Genomic DNA, 21,046 nt, shown 5'->3' on the forward strand with positions numbered 1-21,046 from the left:
TAGTATTAGTCACATTTTTGTATGGGTTCCATATGCCAGAATCTGAAAAGTGGTGTTAATACATGTATACAGCAATTTCTGACTATTCCCAAATCATATGGTAAGTCAGTTGTTCTTAAGCCTGGACTCGAGAAGCACATAGCATTTTAGGTATGAGCTGTCATCCTAAATCCATTTAATTTAGTGAGGGTGGCTTGCATAGGATCAGATCAGGGTTACTGGGAATTATCTAGTATCTGAAGAAGTAATAATGCACACGAAAGCTTATACCTTGAATAAAACTTTGTTGGTCTTAAAGGTGCCACTGGAGTCAAACTTTGTTCTGCTGCTTCAGACCAACGTGGCTACCCACTGGGAATTAATGTGTTGAACAAGTCAGTTGGATTATATTATAAGCAAACAGTTGGAGTATAGAAGTGGTATTCTTAAAAATTACATCTAGAGAATGCAAATCATATAAACTGAATATACTAAATGTGGGTAATTTCTTTTATCAAAAATTACAATATCAACTGCAAATCTTCAAACCTGAGACAGATTAAATTAACACAGTAATAGGCTAGTGTGGTGCAACAGGTAAGGAGAAAGAAGAGAATGAGACTGGGTATCATAAACCAAATGTAACATGTTACTCCTCATAACTGGAAATTACTTGCAGACTGGTTGCTGAGATTTCCCTGAAATCACTGTCCTTGCTTCCAATTAAAATGTTAGGTAATAAAGTTCTTAGTAATGTTTTGTTGGAAAAAATTCAGATCAAAAGGAAAAAACAAGGAAGTCTGATCAACTCTCATTTAATGTTCCATGGATTTCCCTCAGTTGCTTGCCTATTGTCCTTCAACTCCAAAGTACATTTGAAAGATATCAGCACATCTGTTATCAACTAAAAAATGATACAGTTGTCCTAGATCCATGTGGTTTCCCCTGGCACCATGTGCATCAAATATTTTTTCTTCAAAACGTGAAAATTTCCTTTGTTTCTCCATTTCATCTTCAGTCCCCTCTAAGGAAATGTCCTCTCTGTGGCGAATTAAAATTCGTTGCCATGACAATCTTCTGATTCTAAAGATAATGAGATAATCACAAATTCAAAAGCACAGTAATCATGGTCCAGATAAAGTAGCCATGACTATGCCCAAGTGAACCAAAGAAAACATGTGAGTCGCAATTAATGTAAATCTCATTGCTTTCAGTGGAATTATGTATTGCATATCTCAGCATATTTACTTGGAAGTAAATCTCAGTAAATCTAATGAGGCTAACTCCAAGAAATTATGTAAACTGTAATAGTATAGACCTGAACAGAGAATAGTAACTCTGGAGTAGTAAGAGACTGTTCATTGAGGCTGGAATAAAGTTTGTAATACTCAGTGAACAGTCTCTTACTACTCCAGAGTTACTATCCTCTGTTCAGGTCTATACTATTAGTTTGTAATACTCAGTGAACAGTCTCTAGTTTACATAATTTGTAATTGGATTACTTAGATATATAAGAAAACTACATAAAGGATGGCATTTTTACTATTTTGATATTTGTTTCACAGTTCCAGTTGTTGTTGGGTTTTTACTGTGAAGCTCATTTCTGTGCTACTATATCACTGTCCAAGCAGGGCAATGAGCTTAGACTGGAACAACTCTGCATAAGATGCACTTAGTTATGACTAACTGATATGGGCTAGAACTAAGTTTGAGTCCAGTGGCCTCTTTAAGAGGGTGGAGGGAAGAATTCATAATATATGTATTTGTTTGGATTGTCCCTCCTGAAATTTTCCATGTTTTACTATGTATTTGGCTTTATATTTATTTAATATGAACCATTATAGTTAACGAATTGCAGAAGAACTTTAAATTCAATATATAACATACGAAGAACAAACCTTGCCCAAAACTCCTCACACATGGTCTGTGGGCCTTCTACACAAATAATACCTGGTTTCCCAGGCATGCTGAATCCAGATAGATTAAGTTCCTTAGCCCAGTCAACTATATTCTTTCTTTTTTGCTTGTTGTAAATGTGATGACTGTAAATCCAGAGTCTAGTGAAAATATCTTCTGATCTTTTAACATCTGATTTCCCCCCAGAGGAAGATGAGAGATCCTTGTTGATATAGGCAGCAGCATGATCTTTAACCCATTCTCTAGCATTTAATATGCAAACATCATCAGCACAGTTTTCCTTCAGGTAAGCTAGGAGATCTGTGTTTAGCTGCATCTGCTGTGATCGGCTTAGGGATGAAGATCTGGAAGAGAAAGAGTGCATAATATAGAGAAGAGAGGAAAGTTTAAGGGATAGACTTTCATCAATAAACAGTTACAATGGCAGCAGGAACTACAAAAGATTTACATAAAATCTACTCAGTATGTTGAACAGAGAAAGGAAATTGATTAAATTTAAATTGATTAAACCCTTATTTGGTTTCACGTGTGACGTACTTATTTTAACAGTACCCTTAGATACGGAGATCCTGAATGTGCAGACACTTACAAATATGTTTACTTTGAGGTTACTGACCCTAATATATTTAAAACATGAAATCTTACTCCAATCGTTAGGATCTTTATATTACACAGGGATAGCAAATATGGACATCATATCACGGTTATCCAACATCTCTCCATATTGAAACCTGTAGTACCTGATAGTTACTTCTGGAAGAACAGCTGGGTACTTAAATGGAAATGCGCAGGACAAAGAAAACTCAGCCTAGAAAGAGATTTTAAACAGAAGTTACTAAAAATTTAGTTTCAGTTATCCTACTTACTTCTTTTAGAACAAGAAGAGCATATTACCTTATCACCACCAGGTGTATCTAATTCTAATTTCAGCATAAATTGTATTTTTGAAGATGGCACTTCCAGTGAACATCTTTCAACAAGATCCTTTAGTTCTGCTAAAGCGAGTTGATCAGTGACCTTAAATTCATCTTCATTAGGAAACATACTAGAGAGCAAATCTAACTCAGAAAGTTGTACTTCAGCTTCTTCCAAATTGCTCATTTTTGTTTATGTGATTCCTGAACAAGGAAGAGGAGAAATAATTTTAGTACTTGCAACTGCTAATCCTATATACAGCTATATCTGAAGGAAGAGATTTAAATCATCAATGATTCCAAAATACTGATAATCATAATTATTGTAGTATATTGTACCTCGGGCTACCTTGGAAAACTTTTCAGACATTTAGTCCAGAAAATAGCAACAAGGTTATTAATGAGGACATATTGTAAAATATATTTGTTCTAAGATAGGGGTGTCGAACTCATTTGTTATGAGAGCTGGATCTGACATAAATGAGACCTTGTTGGGCCGGGCCATGTGTGTCATAAAATGTAATGCCAGGTAGCAAAGATATAAACTTTATAAAGGACCCAAACACAAAGGTTTTTTTTAACTTAAAATAAAACATCCTTAAAACATTAGCACTTTTACAATATTTTGTTTATTTAACAGTGTCTGATAACTGACACCTCTTGCTCTGATTTATTACATCGAAATGCCTGTGTTGTTGCAATCTTGAGTATGCTGTTCAGGTGTGTATCTGTAAGCTGCAAACCTACAATGATGCAGCAGCAGCAGAACTGGAAGAAGAAGCAGAAGACAGCCAGTTCCACTGGGGGCCTGATAGAAGCTCTCCAGAGGCCTGATCCAGCCCCCGGGCCGCATGTTTGACACCCCAGTTCTAAGAGCCATACATCGGAAACTGATTTGTTTCCAAGTGCAATTCGAAGTGCTGATTTTGACTTTTAAAACCCTGAGCAGTCTGGGATATCTGGAATACCACCTTCTTCTTTATCTGAATCAGAAGTGCTTCTGTTGTTCCCACATCCATAAGACATGAAGCACATGAAGATTATTGAGAAAGCTTTTTTAGTTGCAGTGTACACCTATAGAATGTCCTCTCCAAAGAGGATTGCTTGGAAAGTTTACTAATGGTTTAAGATGTCAAACAATTATCCTTTTGTTCTTTTCTGGGGTTTTTTGGTTGATTTTAAAATATTGTTTAATTCTTCTAGTTATTTGATATTGAATTTATATTCACTGCTGTTTTACTTTGATTATTATTATTTATTTATTTTACATTCTGATGGTTAACTGTTTTGGACAGTTTTAATATGAAAACTCACAGAATTCCCACAAAAGGGTATCTGCATTCCAATCCCATGCATATTTATTCAGTAATAAAACTCTTTGTGTCCAGTAGGGTACCCTTGCACAGCTTTGTAGCATTAATTATATATCAAGTCTTTCCTCTTGACAGCATAATAAAAAGTAGAGACATCACCCTGCCAACAAAAGTCTGTATGGTCAAAGCAGTGGTATTCCCAGTAGTACTGCATAACTGCGAGAGTTGGACTTTAAGGAAGGCTGAGCGCCAAATAATTGATTCTTTTGACTTATGGTGCTGGAGAAGACTCTTGAGAGTCCCCTGGACTGCAAGATCAAATCAGTCAATCCTAAAAGAAATCAACCCTGACTGTTCTCTGGAAGGCCAGATACTGAAGCTGAAGCTCAAATACTTTGGCCACCAAATGAGAAGGGAGAACTCATTGGAGAAGACCCTGATGCTGGGAAAGATTGAAGGTCAAAGAAGAAGGGGACAGCAAAGGATGAAACGGTTAGACAGTGTTATCGAGGCAACAAACATGAAATTAAGCAAATTCCAGAGCACGACAGAAGACAGGAGGGCCTGGCGTGATGTGATCCATGGGGTCGCGAAGAGTTGGACTCGACTGTGCGACTGAACAATGACTACAAGCCTTCCCTATTTCAAAAGCTCTGAGAAAAAACATCACAGTAACATCAAATATGTATCTTTGGCACCAAATGAAATAACTACAAACAAAAACTTATAAGCAAATAGCACAAATAAAATTATCTTGTAAACTTGGGAATAAACATAGTGCAAAAAGAACCTAAAATACAACCACCACCATCCCGCCATCACTTAGGTCTTCTCTATATGGAGAGTTCATCATGTCGGTAACTACTATCCAGTCTCAAATGTTCCATTCCCAAGCAAGGTGACTGAATGGGTGACTGCACAACTTCAAGTTTTCCTGGATGAGGCAAACCATTTAGATCCTTTCCAATCTTGGTTTAGGCCTGGTTGTGGACTGAGACAGCATTGGATGCCCTGGAGGAGAACGTGCTCCGGGAGATGGACAGAGGGAGTGCAGCTCTGTTGATTTTCCTGACCCGATACCATCAATCAGGATATCCTTCTGGACTCAACTCTATCTCATGCTTCCAGCTGATCCCATGGAGGCTGAAGCAATGCTGGAAGCAGTTTTGGAGTGGATGCGGGCTAATAAACTCAAACTTAATAAAAGCAGGATAGAAGTGCTACTGGCAAGCAGAAGGTTTGACCAGGGTTATAAAGTTATACTGTTCTGGGGCACTCCACTTGAAGGAAATATGTTCATAGTCTGTGGATGCTAGGACTCCTGTGGACCTAGGACTCCTGCTGGATAAGCAGGTGGCAGCTCTGGCCAGGAATACCTCTTATCCGCTTCATCTAGTTAAGCCAGCTGCAGCCTTTCCTGGCTATTGTGGTGTATAACCTGGTTACATCTAGATTAGATTACTGTGCTGTGTTCTACATACAGCTGCTCTTGAGAAGTGTTGTTGCTCAGGGGTGGTCTTTTTGTTCCTTGTTGCTGTGGTTCTGCGAGCTGTTGGGGCTGGAATCTGGCTTGTCTTTCTTGTGGGGCTGTTGTGGTTACCTTTGGAGCCCTGCTTCAGGTGCCCCCACCTTCTGCAATTAGGCAGGTGGCAATCAAGGAGAGGGCCCTCCTAGTCATGGCACCAAAAAATCTTGAACTCTCTCCCCAGGGAGATTAATCTGTCCTCTTCCATTGCCATCTGTTGCTAGTGGGTGAAGATTTTTTGTTTTGTTTGGCACTCCCCAGTGATTCCTCCTTCCTGCCCAATGTTTTAACTGTTTTTTATGTCTATGGATATATTGTAGTTCTGGCTTTAATCATTTTAATGATTGGTTGTCTTCTTTTGGGTTAACATAAGAACATAAGAGAAGCCAATGTTGGATCAGGCCAATGGCCTATCCAGTCCAACACTCTGTCACACAGTGGCCAAAAATACCACGTGCCATCAGGAGGTCCAGCAGTGGGGCCAGGACACTAGAAGCTCTCCCAATGTTGCCACCCGCCCCCCAAGCACCAAGAATACAGTGCATTACTTGGCCCAGACTGAGAGTTCCTATTTATACCTTGTGGCTAATAGCCACTGATGGACCTCTGCTCCATATGTTTATCCAATTCCCTCTTGAAGCTGTCCATGCTTGTAGCCGCCACCACCTCCTGTGGCAGTGAATTCCATGTGTTAATCACTCTTTGGGTTGGCTTTAATGTCTTCAAAACATAATTTTATTATATGATTTAATTTGTTAGCTGCCTTGGTAGCTTGGTATGTATTTTGTAAATTAAATAAATTTTAAACCCAATAGTGTACCAATAGCACACATGCACAAGATCAGCAAACTAGTCATTAAGAATTCCAGCAAAGTGGGAGTCCATGTAAATCTCCACAGAGAGAAAATCAACTATGTAAATAATTTTTCAGGAGCCAATAACAACGTTTGGACAATCTTGCTCCATTAAGTGCACCCAAGCCAATTTTGAAAAACAGATTAGATATGCTTAACTACTGCACCCTCTAAGGGGAAGAACAATGCAAGGTAAAGGTAAAGGTTCCCTTGCTCGAAAGCCAGTCGAATCCAACTCTGGGGTTGCGGTGCTCATCTCCGTTTCAAAGCCGAAGAGCCAGCACTGTCCGAAGACGTTTCCGTGGTCATGTGGCCGGCATGACTAAACACCAAGGCGCACGGAACGCTGTTACCTTCCCACCGAAGTGGTCCCTATTTATCTACTTGCAATTTCTTGCTTTCGAACTGCTAGGTTGGCAGGAGCTGGAACTAGAGACGGGAGCTCACTCCGTCATGCGGCACACTCGGGTCTCGAACTGCTGAACTACCGACCTTCCACAGCCTGCAGTTCAGCGTCTTAACCACTTGAGCCACCGCAACTCCTAGAACAATGCAAACCGACGCACAATTACCTCAGTCTAAGCCACTGTAAACCTTACTATGGAATTTGCTTCTCACTACACAAACTCAATACATTTACTCAGAAGTAAGCAGCAAATTAAGCGTTGCTGACTCCCAAGTAGGCATGTAGTGACCCGCAGCACTGGGATCCTAATAAACACCCCTAAATACCTCACAGGAACCGTATAGTATAGCCTAGTCCCAAGTAAACAAGGTAAAGCTCGCATTCATCTCACATCTGACAGTTAGCTAACTGGGCTAAGAAACCAGGAAAACCCCGATGACGACTTAAAAGCCCGACAGTTAATGCACATGCTCAGTTCGCATTACGCCTTTCCGTCCCACGTTCTCCTGCTTTTCCCAGTAGTCGCCATGCCGGAAGTTGCCTGAAGAGTGGAGTGGCCGCTCTGTAATACCTGGTATCTATGTTCCTGGGCCGCCAATCGTGTCGCGCTGTACTCCGGAGCTGTTTGGTAACTATAAATCCAGACGCGGAGATGTGTAGTAGGATATTTCAGTTCAAGGCTTCGTTTTCCAGGTAGGGAGTGTAGGTGTAGAGCGTGACTCCGGAACCTTTAGCTATACGGCACTACAGGTTGCCGCTTTCCTAGCCGCTCGGAGGTTCCTAGTTCTCCGCTTGAACATAACATGGCTTTTCCATTGGTTTCACTTGGTGTCAGTAAAGGTAGAAGGGGCGGGCTGAGAAGAAACTGAAGTGGCCAATCAAAGAGTGGAGGAGCAGATTCCTCCTGGACCCTAAAAAGTGATTTACTTTCTAAAGTCATTACTAATTTCCCTAAGCGGGGAGGGGGTCTTTTGCCTGCCCCCCCCGCTTAGTTTCTGGAAGCGGTTTTTAAACAAAAAGTGTTCGGGGGAGCTTTGAATAGCGAAATGAAGTCCCTCATTTAATCCTAGACATCCCACCCCCAGTTAAATGATGTTAGGTAACCGGTACTGGGAAAGACTTTTACATGTAAGAGATCCTGAAGAACTGCTGCTGGTCAGTGGATAGTACTGATCCAGTGGTCTGGCTTGGCATAACCATATTCAGAAGACATGTGATTGCTGTTACTCCTTTATTATTATTTGTAAATTCGCATCTTAAAAGCTTTGGAGTTGATATCTCTGTCAGCTTCTGTAGGCATCATGTGAGAGAAGGTGTTAGTAATAGTGTCAGTCAGCAGAGGTCCATTCTGGGAGTCAGAAACTCCTGTGCTTTGTTCTTACTGGCTCTGCTCTAGTGCATAGGGCTGCCAAGAGGGTTTGCAGGATCTAAGGATGTGCACGCTGTTCTCAGGTCAGTGGGGCATAGCATTCGCATTTGATTAAACAGAGTCGCCAGCTTTTGGATTGCCCTTCCTCCAAGATCATTAACATTCAGCTAACATGCAAAAGATTAGTATGAAACTTTCCAGGCATGGGAAAAGCTCTTCTCCCCTCCTCCCATGTGCTTAATTTTTACTCGTTGGGCTGCTTAAGTTCACAGTTGTTAAATCTTGTATTCATAGGAATGTTTGTAGTCATATTAAAAGAGGATTTAAACTGAGAAAGAACTAGAAACATGGCCTCTTGTTAATAGTATGATAGTACTGTTTGCTCTTATTTAAAGTGTACTTACAATAACCTTGAGAGGTAGACAGAGAGACAGTTACTTGTCCATGGCCACCAATGAGCTTTATGGCTAAGCAAGGATTTGAACTAGGGATGCCAGCCTCCATGGGGGATCTGGGAATCCCCTGGAATTACAGCTCACCTCCAGACTACAGAGATCAGTTCCCCTGGAGAAAATGAATACTTTGGAGGGTGGACTCTATGGTATTGTACCCCACTGAGGTCCCTGTCCTCCCCAGGCTCCATTCCCAAATCTCTAGAAGTTTCCTAACCTGGGTCTGGCAACCCTACCACCCATCCCTCACTGGTGGCCAGGGGGAACCAGCAACCTTAATTTGAACCCAGACCTTTGTAGCCCATAGTCTGCACTAGCTTTCTCAGCAAGAGTGTCTTCCTGTACATAATATGTTTCTAATGAGCCAAGCATACAAGCTCTGGATATCCTCTACTGAGCAATGGTGCTTAATAGGGATATGTAATGCTGTTCTGAAAACACACACACAAAGAAGTTAAAATAAGCTCTCCTCACAATATCATATGATGCAGCTGTAAAATGCTCAGGCTGAGTACAGCCCAGAAGATTGCAGAGTGTACACTTTAAAAATCTCTTAAAACCTTGGAAGAGAGTACCTTGTGGTTTAGTTTAGAAAATCCCATCTGACTAGTTTGACCTGTAGTACTTAAGCACAACTTTTGACAGGATGTCACAGTGTTAGAAGTGTCCATTAAAGGGGGGGGGGCTATAGTAGAGTGAAGTTGTTGTATTTTAATCACCAAATGCAGAGTTCTGTTTCTTTGCTCTCTCTCCAGCTGTCAGATACCTGGACTTGGTAACAGTCTGGAGGTATATCAAGTTAATTTGACTAAATTTCGTGTACAAGTTTCATTTCAGTTGTTGCTAGAACTAATTCACTGTACAGGCTTCTCTACTGAAAAAAACTCTGTACATTGCAAATAATTCTAAGGTGCTCGTTAAGTTCACATAAGGCATTGGCTGGGCCTGCTCAGCATGGCCCTGTGAATTGAGCAGGCAACCATGAATGTATTAGGTAAATGTTTTGTCAGTAAACTGTCCATCACTGAGGCCATTTCCACACAGATTATTTATCCCAAGTTCAATGCTGTTTGGGAAGTGTCTCCCCCCACACCTGCACTTCTCTAAACCATTGTTATGCATTTATGCAACTCCTGGAGTTTTCTCAGCTTTATTTCCATTCTCTCCCAAACCTGTTTTGTTGTGAAGCTGGGGGGGGAGCAAAACCTGGAGAGCTGCTGTGTGGGTAGGAAACTTCAGATTTCCCAGTTCTACCTGCAGAGTAGTCATTTTCCCTGTCCCTGCAATGGCCATTTTCTACCCTTCCCGTGAAGGGAGGTTATTTTGTTTTAATTCGCAATTGAATATTGTTATAACAGTCTGTGTATCAAGTTCTCTGAATTCCCTGCTTTGATTTTTTAAAAAGTCTCTGACCTCTATTATTGCAGAGATACACCATTTCCCCTTAGTTTTCCCTTTTTTTCTTTGTGATGAAAGGAAATAGAGACTTTTTCATAAATGAAAGCTGGAAATTCAAAGAACCTGATTCATGGATTTTTGAATCATGGTGATAAAAAAACAAGCCTTGGTTTGCGGGGGGGGGTGGCTTCTGGGGGGGCTATGGCATGAGATCTGTGGGAAATCTGCCATGTGGAAGCCCCGTTGCTACTGTGTTGTATTGGCAGCTGCCGCAGCAGCTCTCACACAAATGAATCAGGAGGAAGGAAAAGGAACATCCGTGGCAAATTTGGGCCTCTGCGTAATATGTAAAATGGTTGTGAAATACAACATATTGCTCAATAACATTATATATTTTTTTAAAAATGAAAAATAAAATATAAACAGTATTAGCTGATGAGTTTTATGTTGAGGAGGGGCAAATAGCATGGAGTTGCTTTGGAAGTGGATCCCAAAAAAGTAGATTCCACTCCAAAACTGTTGAGAACCACAGTTGTAATAGATAAGTATCGCTGCTGTTGGCAGAGTGTGCACATGGCTCTTAATTTCTTCTGCCTTAAAGCCTTGCTTGTTTTCCTCTGTAATTTCTGACTCCAAAAGAAATTGAGAGAACCATAAGAGCTCCCACATGAGCCTAGGCCAGCTCCCTCATGCCCTAAAAAGATGCATGGAAGGGCTAAAGAAGGGGTTGAATCAAGAGCCAAAGAAACAGAGTGGGCGGTAGACAATTGCCATATCAGTTAATATTAAGAGAGGGAGGGTAGATAGAATTTTATTGCATGAGGCCAAAGACAATAACAATATAATAATAGTTGCCCCAGCAATTTACCTAATACAAGAAGGTTAAAAACAATTTTGAAATTGTCAGGACCAGGACATAATGTAGAATACAGGGTGTTGAATATCAGGGTGAAAATTTTGCATGAATCTTCTTGGCAGCCAATGCATACAGTGACATCATATAGGTGACATAATGAAAGATGGGGAGAGGCCATGGATAATTGCTACAGCATCTGGTTTGTGTGCAGCAGCTCCCAGTTTCAGTCCCCAGGATCTCATAAGAACATAAGAAGAGCCATGCTGGATCAGATCAGTGGTCCCTCTAGTCCAGCATCATGTCTCACACAGTGGCCACCCTGTGGTCAAAATGCCTATATTCCTAATGATCAAATCACCCACTACCAGAATCCCACCTCCTCCCAGGGGTATCCTCAGTATGAGAGCATATTGCTTCATTGTCCAAGGAAGAGGTCACTTTTAAGGGTCACATCCCTGCTTCTCAGAGTAACGCTCTCCAACCTCAAGACTCTCACTCTCCACAACAGCAGAAGAGCAGTGAGCACAGGAGTGGGACTTTTCTGGTAAGTCCCTAAGGGTCTCTTCCCCAAAGCTCTCTCTCTGCCTCAGCGTCTCTAGTTGGACAACTCTCCAAGTGCTCTGTGCACACCCCCATGTTTTCCACCCAGTGGGTATTTAGTAATTATACATGTGTCACACCCTGCAAAACACTGGATAGCTCCCACTCCCCTGCTGGCTTTCTACCTTCGTAACTGGTTAGTGGTTTAAAGGTGTCTAGAGTGTTAACTATACATTAATTATGGATGTTTATAGGAAAAGAAAAAAGAAAGGGAAAGAATTCCTTCTCTTTGTATTTATGCTGAATGTTGAGCTCTCTACCAATGCCTTAATTTGCTTGCTTTTTACTTTTCAATTTTTTCTCCCCCCCCCTTTTCTTTGTTATGTGTATGTTGTAGGTTGTTCTTCTAGATGGGGAGTGGGGTGTTTACCTGATTTTTATGTCTTTTAAATAAAAAATTATTTGCAAAAAAAAAAGTGTCTAGAATGATGCAGGATCCCTAGGCCTGATCCCCACATATCCCATTTTTCCACTAAGATAATATAAATGGAGTTATCCCAAATACACGTACAATAACCCTGAGAGGCTGAGAAACAACTTGTCCATGGACACCAGTGACCTTTGTGACTAAGCAAGGATTTCACCCCTTATCTTTGTAATCCATTGCCCACATAATGTACATAATGTGTTTGTAATGAGTGCTGTGCTGCTAAACCTCCCTTATTTGTATACTGTAGACTAGATAGATTGTTCTGTGTAGATCCTTACGCAACAGGGGTCGTTTCCAGTTCAATTCTTAAAACTCATGCAAAGAAGGGAAATATGATTTGTGATCTAAAGCCTTATTCCTGCTCTTGTGCCTTATAGGGTTCAGGATTTTTCTTCACCTTGAATAATTAAGTCTTTAATGCTCAATATTTTAGCAGTTTTTTAGGATTATCAGATCTCTTGAAAATTAAGAATGCTGAATTTTGCTTTCTTCTAGATCACAGTTGTTTCATATGAAATAAAACCCTGAAGCACGTACCATGGGAAAGAAGCGAATAAAGGGAAGACAAGTGCAGCCAGACAAGTCACTGGAAGTGCTGGGTATGCTCCATGATTTCCTGTTTATTGAGTAGTTCTAGGGAAGGAAAAGGCTGCTAAAAGAGCCCGCTTTTTCCCTAACGGTATTATGAAGATGCTGCTTTGGTGCAATTTATGTTCTGTAGAAACAACACTGTTTTTTAATAAACTTGATCGGCCCAATTCGTATTTTGAGGTGTAATCCAAAATATATTTGTGGTCTAATTTTCGGTTGACCAAGATCACATTAGATAGCAAAGAACTTGCCAGAAGCTGTACTGGTCTGTCCCATTTAAATCAATAGGAACAATGTATATTGCACATAAGATGTATTGAAATCAACAATACTCAGCAGTACCAAATACCAACCATCTTGCCCAAGTGCTATACTGAAACATGGCAGAGACGGGTATCTGAGGTAGTATCCCCAAAGAATTGCCTCCCCTATCTTTTTCACATCTTCCTTTGTAAAGTCAGCCCATGTATATTCCCATTATGTTACATAGATTAGTCAGTAAACAAATCTCTTGAGACATAAATATGTTGAGAATGTTGCAAAAGTAGGACATAGTGTTGAAGCTGGGGGAAGGAAGCTATTAGTGCCAGAGAGTTGGGTTTTTTAAACATATTTTCTTTATTAGTTTTCCACATCAAACATAACAAACAAACACACATACAAAAACCAAAACTCAAATTGCTTACTACAACAAAGTATTCCAGCAAAAAAGCTATAGTACCACTCATATTTCTCATAATTCAAAAAACCAAAACACATGTCGACCCAGAATGTATATGTTCTCAGATTTTCCTCTCCTTGCTTAAAAAAAACACATATCAGACATAGACAGCAACTTAGTCCTCTATCTGTCTACCCAAAATAGATTTCCTGCAAATTAGTAAACCTAAACAAATCTGTAGCCTTACTTTCCTAGTCTTATTTAAATAAATGTCCGTTTATTTTATGAGCTATTGTCTAGCAACAAAAAATTAACTAGAGTTCCAATCTCTCTTTTTTCTGGCCTATACATTTATTAATATTGTTTTTAAACTATCCTTTTACAAAACACAATACCGTAGAAAGCATGAATTTCTCATCAGCATCTTAACGTTACCTTTATCTGCCAAAACATTTCCTGAGAGTAGAAAGTTATAAATAAACTACCCCATTTCTTCCTACGATGTTTAGTTTCTTTGTGTTGTAATAACAAAAATAACCCCTCTAAGCAACATTAGAAACAAAATTTTAAAGATAACACAGGAGTACATAACCATTAAAATCTACCAAGACTTATATATTACCCTTCTATTCCTAGCTTTCTGGAGAATATCCAAGCAGAATTATGCTACAACATAGTACAGATGGCAACCCTGTTTCCTGAAGCACCCTCTTCTTGATGATCATTTCTGTCCTCTTTATACTCATGGGGTTCTGCTCCGTTTTGCTTTTCCTGTTTAGTCAGTTCTGTCACGAATGCTTTACTGTCTTTAGTACTTTTCTTTGAAAAGTGCCTCGCTCTCTTTTTAATCAGTTTCTTCACTTCTGCATAAAGTTGCTTTCGAGCATTCCCTTCTATAAATCCTGCTATCTTGGTTCACTTTACAAAGTACTTTACACAGCTTTTTACCTGGGAGCATTTCTTTTTCGTCTCCATAGGTATAAAGAACAAATCATGTACTTCTTTGCCTTGGCAGTCATCTTGTTCCTTCTCTGAGATCACAAAACGCTGACATTGTAGGGGCTCCTCCTGCTCTTCCGGCGCAGGCTTCTGTTTGATTTCCAATTCCGGGTCTTTATTTAGAAGGTTCTTGATAATATTTTTGCAGGCGTCCTCAGCTGCCTGCCACACCTCATTAATTAGAAGTTTTTTGAACTGGTCCAGAGTTATGTGTCCAAATTCAGTATTTTCTAAGTCAATTAACACTATTTCTCCTGCTGAGACGTCTTCCTTCTCCCCATTTAACGCCATTTTCCTATCTTCTGCTCTGTTCCTTTCCATGGCCGTGGTTTCAAAGATTTGAGACAGTCGTATGGGGGTCATTTAATAAGGGTCATTACAAATTGTAAAGGGAGCAATTACGTACTCACAGATTTCCTTTGTTGCGAGAAAAAATGAAAGAAAAAACCATAAACAAAACAGTCCTTAAAAACGGCTGATTGCAGCTAATGGAAAACATGGGAGCCATGCTTCCTTCCCTCGCTCCCGCTTTGAGGCAGAAGCGGCACACCCCCACACTTGCCAGGTGCAGGGGTGGCCGAATGAAGCCCCCTGCTACCCCACCTCCCTCCGGGAGGTTGCGTGGTGCCCCCGGTGAACCAGGAGAGCACCAGAAAGAGCAAAGAGGGGAGTGGACGATTTGGGAGTCCCGAAGAGCGCCTGCTCGCTCACTGCACCGTACTGAAGTCCACCAGAGAGTTAATTATATTGGCCTTCAGAAGTTTATGTACATTTAAAAATTCTGCATCGGATGCCTTTATGTTAAAAATTAAAAGACAGTAAAGTAGTTGTTTAAAAGAATTAATGTTTAACCTTTCAGAATAAGTGAACTGTTAGGAATGCAAAGATTTTTTTTAAGGCCTAGAAGAAAAACTCATTATGTTGGATTGTGTGATGCATGATCAGAGGGTGTTTGCAGAAGCAGCTGTTTACCTGTAGATATAAGATGTCTTCCATTCATTGGGGGGGGGGGGCTGTTTTATACCTTGTGCAAGAGATGTTGTGTGGGAAGTATAAAATGCAATTTAAAGATGTTATTCCATTTGCATCAGACTCCAGCAAAGAGCTTCCTATTGTAGTACTGCCCAAATGGTTGTGGAAGACACTGGTTTCTATATTTCTCCACCATCTGGTTCTTTGGGTCTATTCTTTACATATCACACCTGCATCTTGCCCTTTCTCCAAGGAGCTGAGGATAGCATACATAGGGCTATCTCATGTTGTCACAACAGCCTTATGGGAGGGTAGAAGCTGTGAGATAGAAACATGGCCAAGGCTGACCAGAAATTTGATCCCAGGTCTTTACAGTCCAACACTATATTATACAAGCTGCAATAATGACATGTAGTCCCTTCTAATTGTGACCCTCACTTTCGATATATTTTTGATGTTTGTTTTTGATAGAGCCTGTATGCAAACACCTTCGCAAAGGATTGGAACAAGGTCACCTGAAAAAGGTGTTGCAGAATGTGGACTGGAATGCCTGCCAGGATTGCCTGTCACTGGACAATGAGACAAATGAGAAATGTGAAGAGGAGGAAGAAGACAAGCCTTCAATATGGTTGTGTCTCAAATGTGGCCACAGGGTATCTTCTCTCCCCCCTATTACACCCATACCAAAGTTAAAATATGTATAACTAACAATTAGCACAGTGTTCTCTCTTACCTCTATTTATAATCCAGATTTGGTTAACTTGATAAACTGTGTTTCATATTTCTTGTTTTCAATGTTGCAGGGCTGTGGCAGAGATTCTAAAGAACAGCATGCTTTAAAGCATTATGAAACCCCAAGATCAGAGCCTCACTGTTTGGTTCTCAGTTTAGACAATTGGAGTGTGTGGTAAGTTTGTCTGGTTTCCAGTGACATATGGAAAGGCACATTGGTTTTTCTTGCATGAAAACTATTGGAATGATTGTGTGGCCTTAAATTACCATTTCTGCCATGCTTTGTTTTTGTATGCTTCCTTAGGAATCATTAGACTGGTTATGGAATATATATATATTTAAATAAATGAAATATGTACTTTGTTCTGTTTGTGGAGTTATTGTGCCACTGGTCATACTATTCACTGAGGGACAAACCAGATGTGATGTTGCCTTTGTAGCTACCACAGGAAGGCCATCACCATTGTTCAACCCTGCATGCCTTTTCAATTGCCAGAAGTAACACCCCACACGCAGCTGTTTCAAGCACTTGAAAAGGTGAGGAAGGGAAACATGATGAAGGGAAAACTATATAATTTTAGAAAAGGATTACACAACATAATTGAATATATCAATGATGATTGATGCAGTAGTTAAGTGTGTGGACTCTAATCTGGGAGAACTGGGTTTGATTCCCCACTCCTCCACTTGCACCTGGCTGGATGACCTTCGGCAAGCCATAGTTCTGACAAGAGCTGTCCTTGAAAGGGCAGTTCTTGAAAGAGCTCTCTCAGCCCCACCCACCTCACAGGGTGTCTGTTGTGGGGAGGGGAAGGGAAAGGAGTTTGTAAGCTGCTCTGAGACTCCCAAGTGAAGGGCGGGGTATAAATCCAATCTCCTCCTCCTCCTCTCCCCAATACCCACTTCATTACATTGAGAAGTTTTTGGGACACTGTCTATAAAATACAATGATAACAATTAGGTAATATAAAAATACAGAAGGAAAGACTATTATATATCTCATAATAAAAAAATATTTCTCCCCAAAATTCACCTTCTTACACACATTTATATTCAAAGTGTTACATTTAAAACTGATTCTCATTCTGTTTTTTTATTACAATATATTTGTATACAATACTTTAGACTACTCATTCTGAATTTGTCTCCTGCTTTCATAGTACACACTCCATCTCGCCTCAGATTTCATAATCTGTTTCTCAAATAAGTTGTTGATTTTGCCATTACTGCATATTCTGCAAATTTATTTTTCCATTCGTCTATGTGAGGAGAGGCATTTACTTTCGATTTTGCTGCATAGATAATTCTAGCTGCTGTCCCCATATATTTGAATATCTCTTCCAAATTTTTTGGCAGTTTGTTAGGCAGTATACCTAGTAGCATAGTCTTGGCTTCCAATATCTTTTTGCTTTTTCATCCAATATCTTTTTGCTTTTTTACAAGTCCACCACATATAGAAGAAGGTTCCATCTATATCTTAGCATTTCCAGCATTTTCCGTTGTAAATTTCCTTTGGAGTTATATACCATCTAAAAAAACATTTAATACCAATTTTCTCCTAATGGTTGACTGGCTGTAAATTTGATATATTTTCCCCATAACCGTTCCCATTGATGTATGGATATCTGTTCTTTAAAGGTCTGCATCCATTTAATTATACACTTTTTCACTTGTTCTTCTTCTGTTTCTAGCCGGAGTAATAACTTATATGTCCATTATAGTTAATGCTCTTTTTGTTTTATAATCAGCTGTTCAAACTCAGTCATATCACTTAGAGCTCCACCTTTAGTGTTAATGATTTTCTTTAGTCTTGAAGCTGATAATGTAACAACCATTGAATGTTTATTCCTTCATCTCTAATATCTTGCCATGACTTGATTTCCCCCTGATCATAATACCGTAATACCATATATTTATCGTTTTTATTTCTCATGTTCTTTATCACACTGTATTTTAAATCATTTTAAAACTATGGCAGTGTCCTTGTGGTTGCCATGAGGACACCAGCATGTCTAGCTTGGCTTTGAAGTGGGTATAACCAGCATATATGGAGCGAGATCCATATCTTGTATAACACCCACACCGTGGCACTTGTAATGGCGGAGGGTGGACAGTGTTCCACTGCCGACACCCACATCACAACCAATGTTGCTTGTAGAGGACCCTGACACACACACACCGAGAAGCAGTTAAGATGGTACTGTGGACTGTAGTAGGGAAAAGGAGGCAGTTTTGTTCACCAACTTCCACTTATCATGTGATGCCGGAAGATCGCTGAATCAGAAATTTGCTTATTACATCATATAGCACACCATCTTAATTAACAAAGGAATGATTATTACTGTGAGCACTTTGATTATTTGTTTTAAAATGTTTTATGCGAATTTTAAGGAACTTTGTACCAACTAATGTAAGCCGCCCTGAGCCTGTTCGTGGGGAGGGCGGGATACAAACGGAACTAATAAATAAATAAAATAAGTTAAGCAGGATAAAAAGCAGACTAAAATAAGTATGCTCAGATATTACTGAAATTTACCTTATGCCATTTTATAAATATGCTCATTTATTGGACTGGGATTTAAGTGTAGCTACTTTTTCTTTGCATAGCATATAGTATAATATAGCATACACTGTGCTGGTGCCTATTCTGTATTTTGAACAATAGCAGAACTAACAGAGAGAATGGCTTGTTCTGACAAGTCTGAATATATTCTAAATCCTTGTATTGGATTGCAGCCAAAGGTTTGTATTTGAACCAGTATATACAATTGATTATTCTTATAGATTTTTTATGAAATTGGAGTATTTCGTATTAATAGTGTACCTTTTGGTAGGCGGTATCACATTGCTGCACCCATTACCAAAGCTCAGTCATGTCATTTTCAGTGGAAGAAATGGCATTAATCCTAAATTGCTTACCAGTAAATAAGATAATTTAAATCACTGCGACTTGAGTTCCTCGGTCCTTTCTAGAATGAGCAAGGTTTCTCTACTGCATACAACAGCCTCCGCTACTGAAAACTTGGAACATAGTTAACAAGTTCTAATAATGTAGACATCAGAGTCTTGTGAGAACAAAAGAACTGCAATAGTGGTACTTCTGGTTGCTTTGTGCTATAACAACTAGTTCTATCCAGTGCAAATATCCCTTTATTTAAATTTATTTATGCCATACTGTAGTAGTGCTGCTGTATTTTGAAAATAGCCACACTCTTAAGTCTGAGTTTGTGTCTTTCTTGCTTTCCTTTGGTATTTCTGGGAACACAGGTGCTATCTATGTGATAATGAAGTCCAGTACAACAGTTCTACTCAGTTGGGCCAACTTGTGGATTATGTTAGAAAGCAAGTCCTTGTGAACATTCAGACTCCAAGTAAGTTCCTACAACAGTATTTTCAAAAGAGGCCTCTGTTTCTAATGTTTAATTTCCACTAAGATCCAGGTCGGGAATATTGTGATCTTGGATCACAGTAAACTGATTTAGTAATAAATTCGTCACAAACTTCCACAGTGAGTTAGGAAAATGAATCAGTCATAGGATGCATCAGTACAGACATCAAAGTGATTGGAAAATGGGTAGACCAAGAGCATTGACAGTGTTGCATCCACTTGTATTCACAATGACTAATCTCCTGTCATGTTTTTAGGCAATAGCCCTATGTCTGAGCAGTATCAGGATGGCAAGCATTTGAAAGCCTGACTTACTTACTTACCTGGCCTGTGACCATTTTGATGTAGCACAAGCTTCTGTCTTGCCTCCAAGCATTGTGTCACATTATAACAATGGCAGGGGCCATAATCACCTCTTATGCATGATTTTGAATATTAATTAACCTGTCTATCATGTCAGTAGTCCCAGCTTTTTGTTTTCACCAAGAGACTCTTGAGAATCACACGCACAGAATCCAGTCATCTATAATACATTACTGTTCTTGAGCTTGTAGGGTTGTAAATGTTTCAGACTAATGGAGTAGATCCAAAGTCCTTTTCCCTGAGTGGAAGTGTAATTTCACATATGCAAGAGAAGGGTCAGTTTTAATTGATTCTCCCCTTCTCACTTCAGACACACCCCCACCCCACACACACACACTCACTCTGTGCTGAGAATCCCATGGCCTGTAGAAATCACTTTTCAGGGAGTTCAATTGTGAAAGGAAGTGGGAGGTGAGAAATAGTCATTTGTCAAATAAAACTGGCTGTCCTTTGGAGCTAACTGTGTATTTATAACTCTACCTGTGGTATTAGTAAGCTCACTTACATCCCTCTCTGACTTGTTTTTAAAATATGCATCAAATTATTTCATTTCAGCATCCACAGATGAAGAGAACAAGCAGCTGGGAAATAAGAAAATAAAAGATCATAGAAATGAGGAACAAAAGGAGAAAAAAGAAATCTTGATGAAGGACAACAACCTTCATTTAAATAGCAATGTAGAAGTTACGGTGAAGGGTCTCAGTAACTTGGGAAATACATGCTTCTTTAATGCTGTTCTGCAGGTATGGTAGAAATTGTTTAGGTTCCACAGGGACTAATGTCCTTGCTCCTTTGACTATATCAATGCAGCATTAGAAGCACCATTGGTTACTTAATCTGTTTCCACTTAATTTTCAACCTACTTGTATCTTCAGCCCTGTGAGTCTGGTATAAAGGTGGTTTAGCATCTTATTGTCTGCAAGTTTTTTTCTGTTTGTGGATCCTCTCATGTGGCTCATTCTGTTGCTTCCCTTTACTGTTTTTTATGGTTCCCTTCAATAGTTCTTTGCAATGTGTACAAATTAAAATAGCACAATAGATCAGTCTGTATCAGTTCAAAAAAATTGCAAACACTTTTAGAAAGGAAACAGTTTTTAAATAGGTATAATCATCTGGTCAGAGACCTAAAGTTGAGAAACTAAACATTTTTAGCTAAAATGGGGGGGGGGGAGTATATTGTATTTAATGTTGCTATACATGATTTTGTTAGCTGCCTTGGGTGCTAGCTGGGAAGAAAGGCAATAGTACAGAGTTGGATCCAAAATAAATGTTCTGTCAGTGGAATGGATTTCTCCTGCATTTTCTCCTCCCACTACAACCCAGTGAT

At 39.7% G+C, this 21,046-nt stretch overlaps 2 protein-coding genes across 2 annotated transcripts in view; one reads left to right on the forward strand and one right to left on the reverse strand.

The window, feature by feature from the left end:
• Positions 1 to 484: 484 nt before the first annotated feature.
• Positions 485 to 2,997, reverse strand: RWDD2B (RWD domain containing 2B). The gene is made up of 4 exons (XM_015422991.1): positions 2,791 to 2,997; positions 2,637 to 2,704; positions 1,878 to 2,240; positions 485 to 1,062 (listed from the first exon to the last, which is right to left on the reverse strand). The coding sequence occupies exons 1-4, from the start codon at positions 2,995 to 2,997 to the stop codon at positions 828 to 830; spliced, it is 873 nt and encodes a 290-aa protein (XP_015278477.1). The 3' UTR covers positions 485 to 827.
• Positions 2,998 to 7,472: 4,475 nt separating this feature from the next.
• The window catches only part of USP16 (ubiquitin specific peptidase 16), a 31,839-nt gene continuing 18,265 nt past the window's right edge, over positions 7,473 to 21,046 (forward strand). The window contains exons 1-6 of the mRNA XM_015422990.1: positions 7,473 to 7,601; positions 12,509 to 12,612; positions 15,708 to 15,889; positions 16,040 to 16,143; positions 19,236 to 19,339; positions 20,275 to 20,462. Coding sequence (XP_015278476.1) covers positions 12,552 to 12,612; positions 15,708 to 15,889; positions 16,040 to 16,143; positions 19,236 to 19,339; positions 20,275 to 20,462 — 639 coding nt within the window. The 5' untranslated portion in view covers positions 7,473 to 7,601; positions 12,509 to 12,551. The remainder of the gene's footprint in view (positions 7,602 to 12,508; positions 12,613 to 15,707; positions 15,890 to 16,039; positions 16,144 to 19,235; positions 19,340 to 20,274; positions 20,463 to 21,046) is intronic.

This window comes from Gekko japonicus, unplaced genomic scaffold (assembly GCF_001447785.1).
Source record: "Gekko japonicus isolate JY-2015 unplaced genomic scaffold, Gekko_japonicus_V1.1 scaffold178, whole genome shotgun sequence".
Lineage (NCBI taxonomy): Eukaryota > Metazoa > Chordata > Lepidosauria > Squamata > Gekkonidae > Gekko > Gekko japonicus.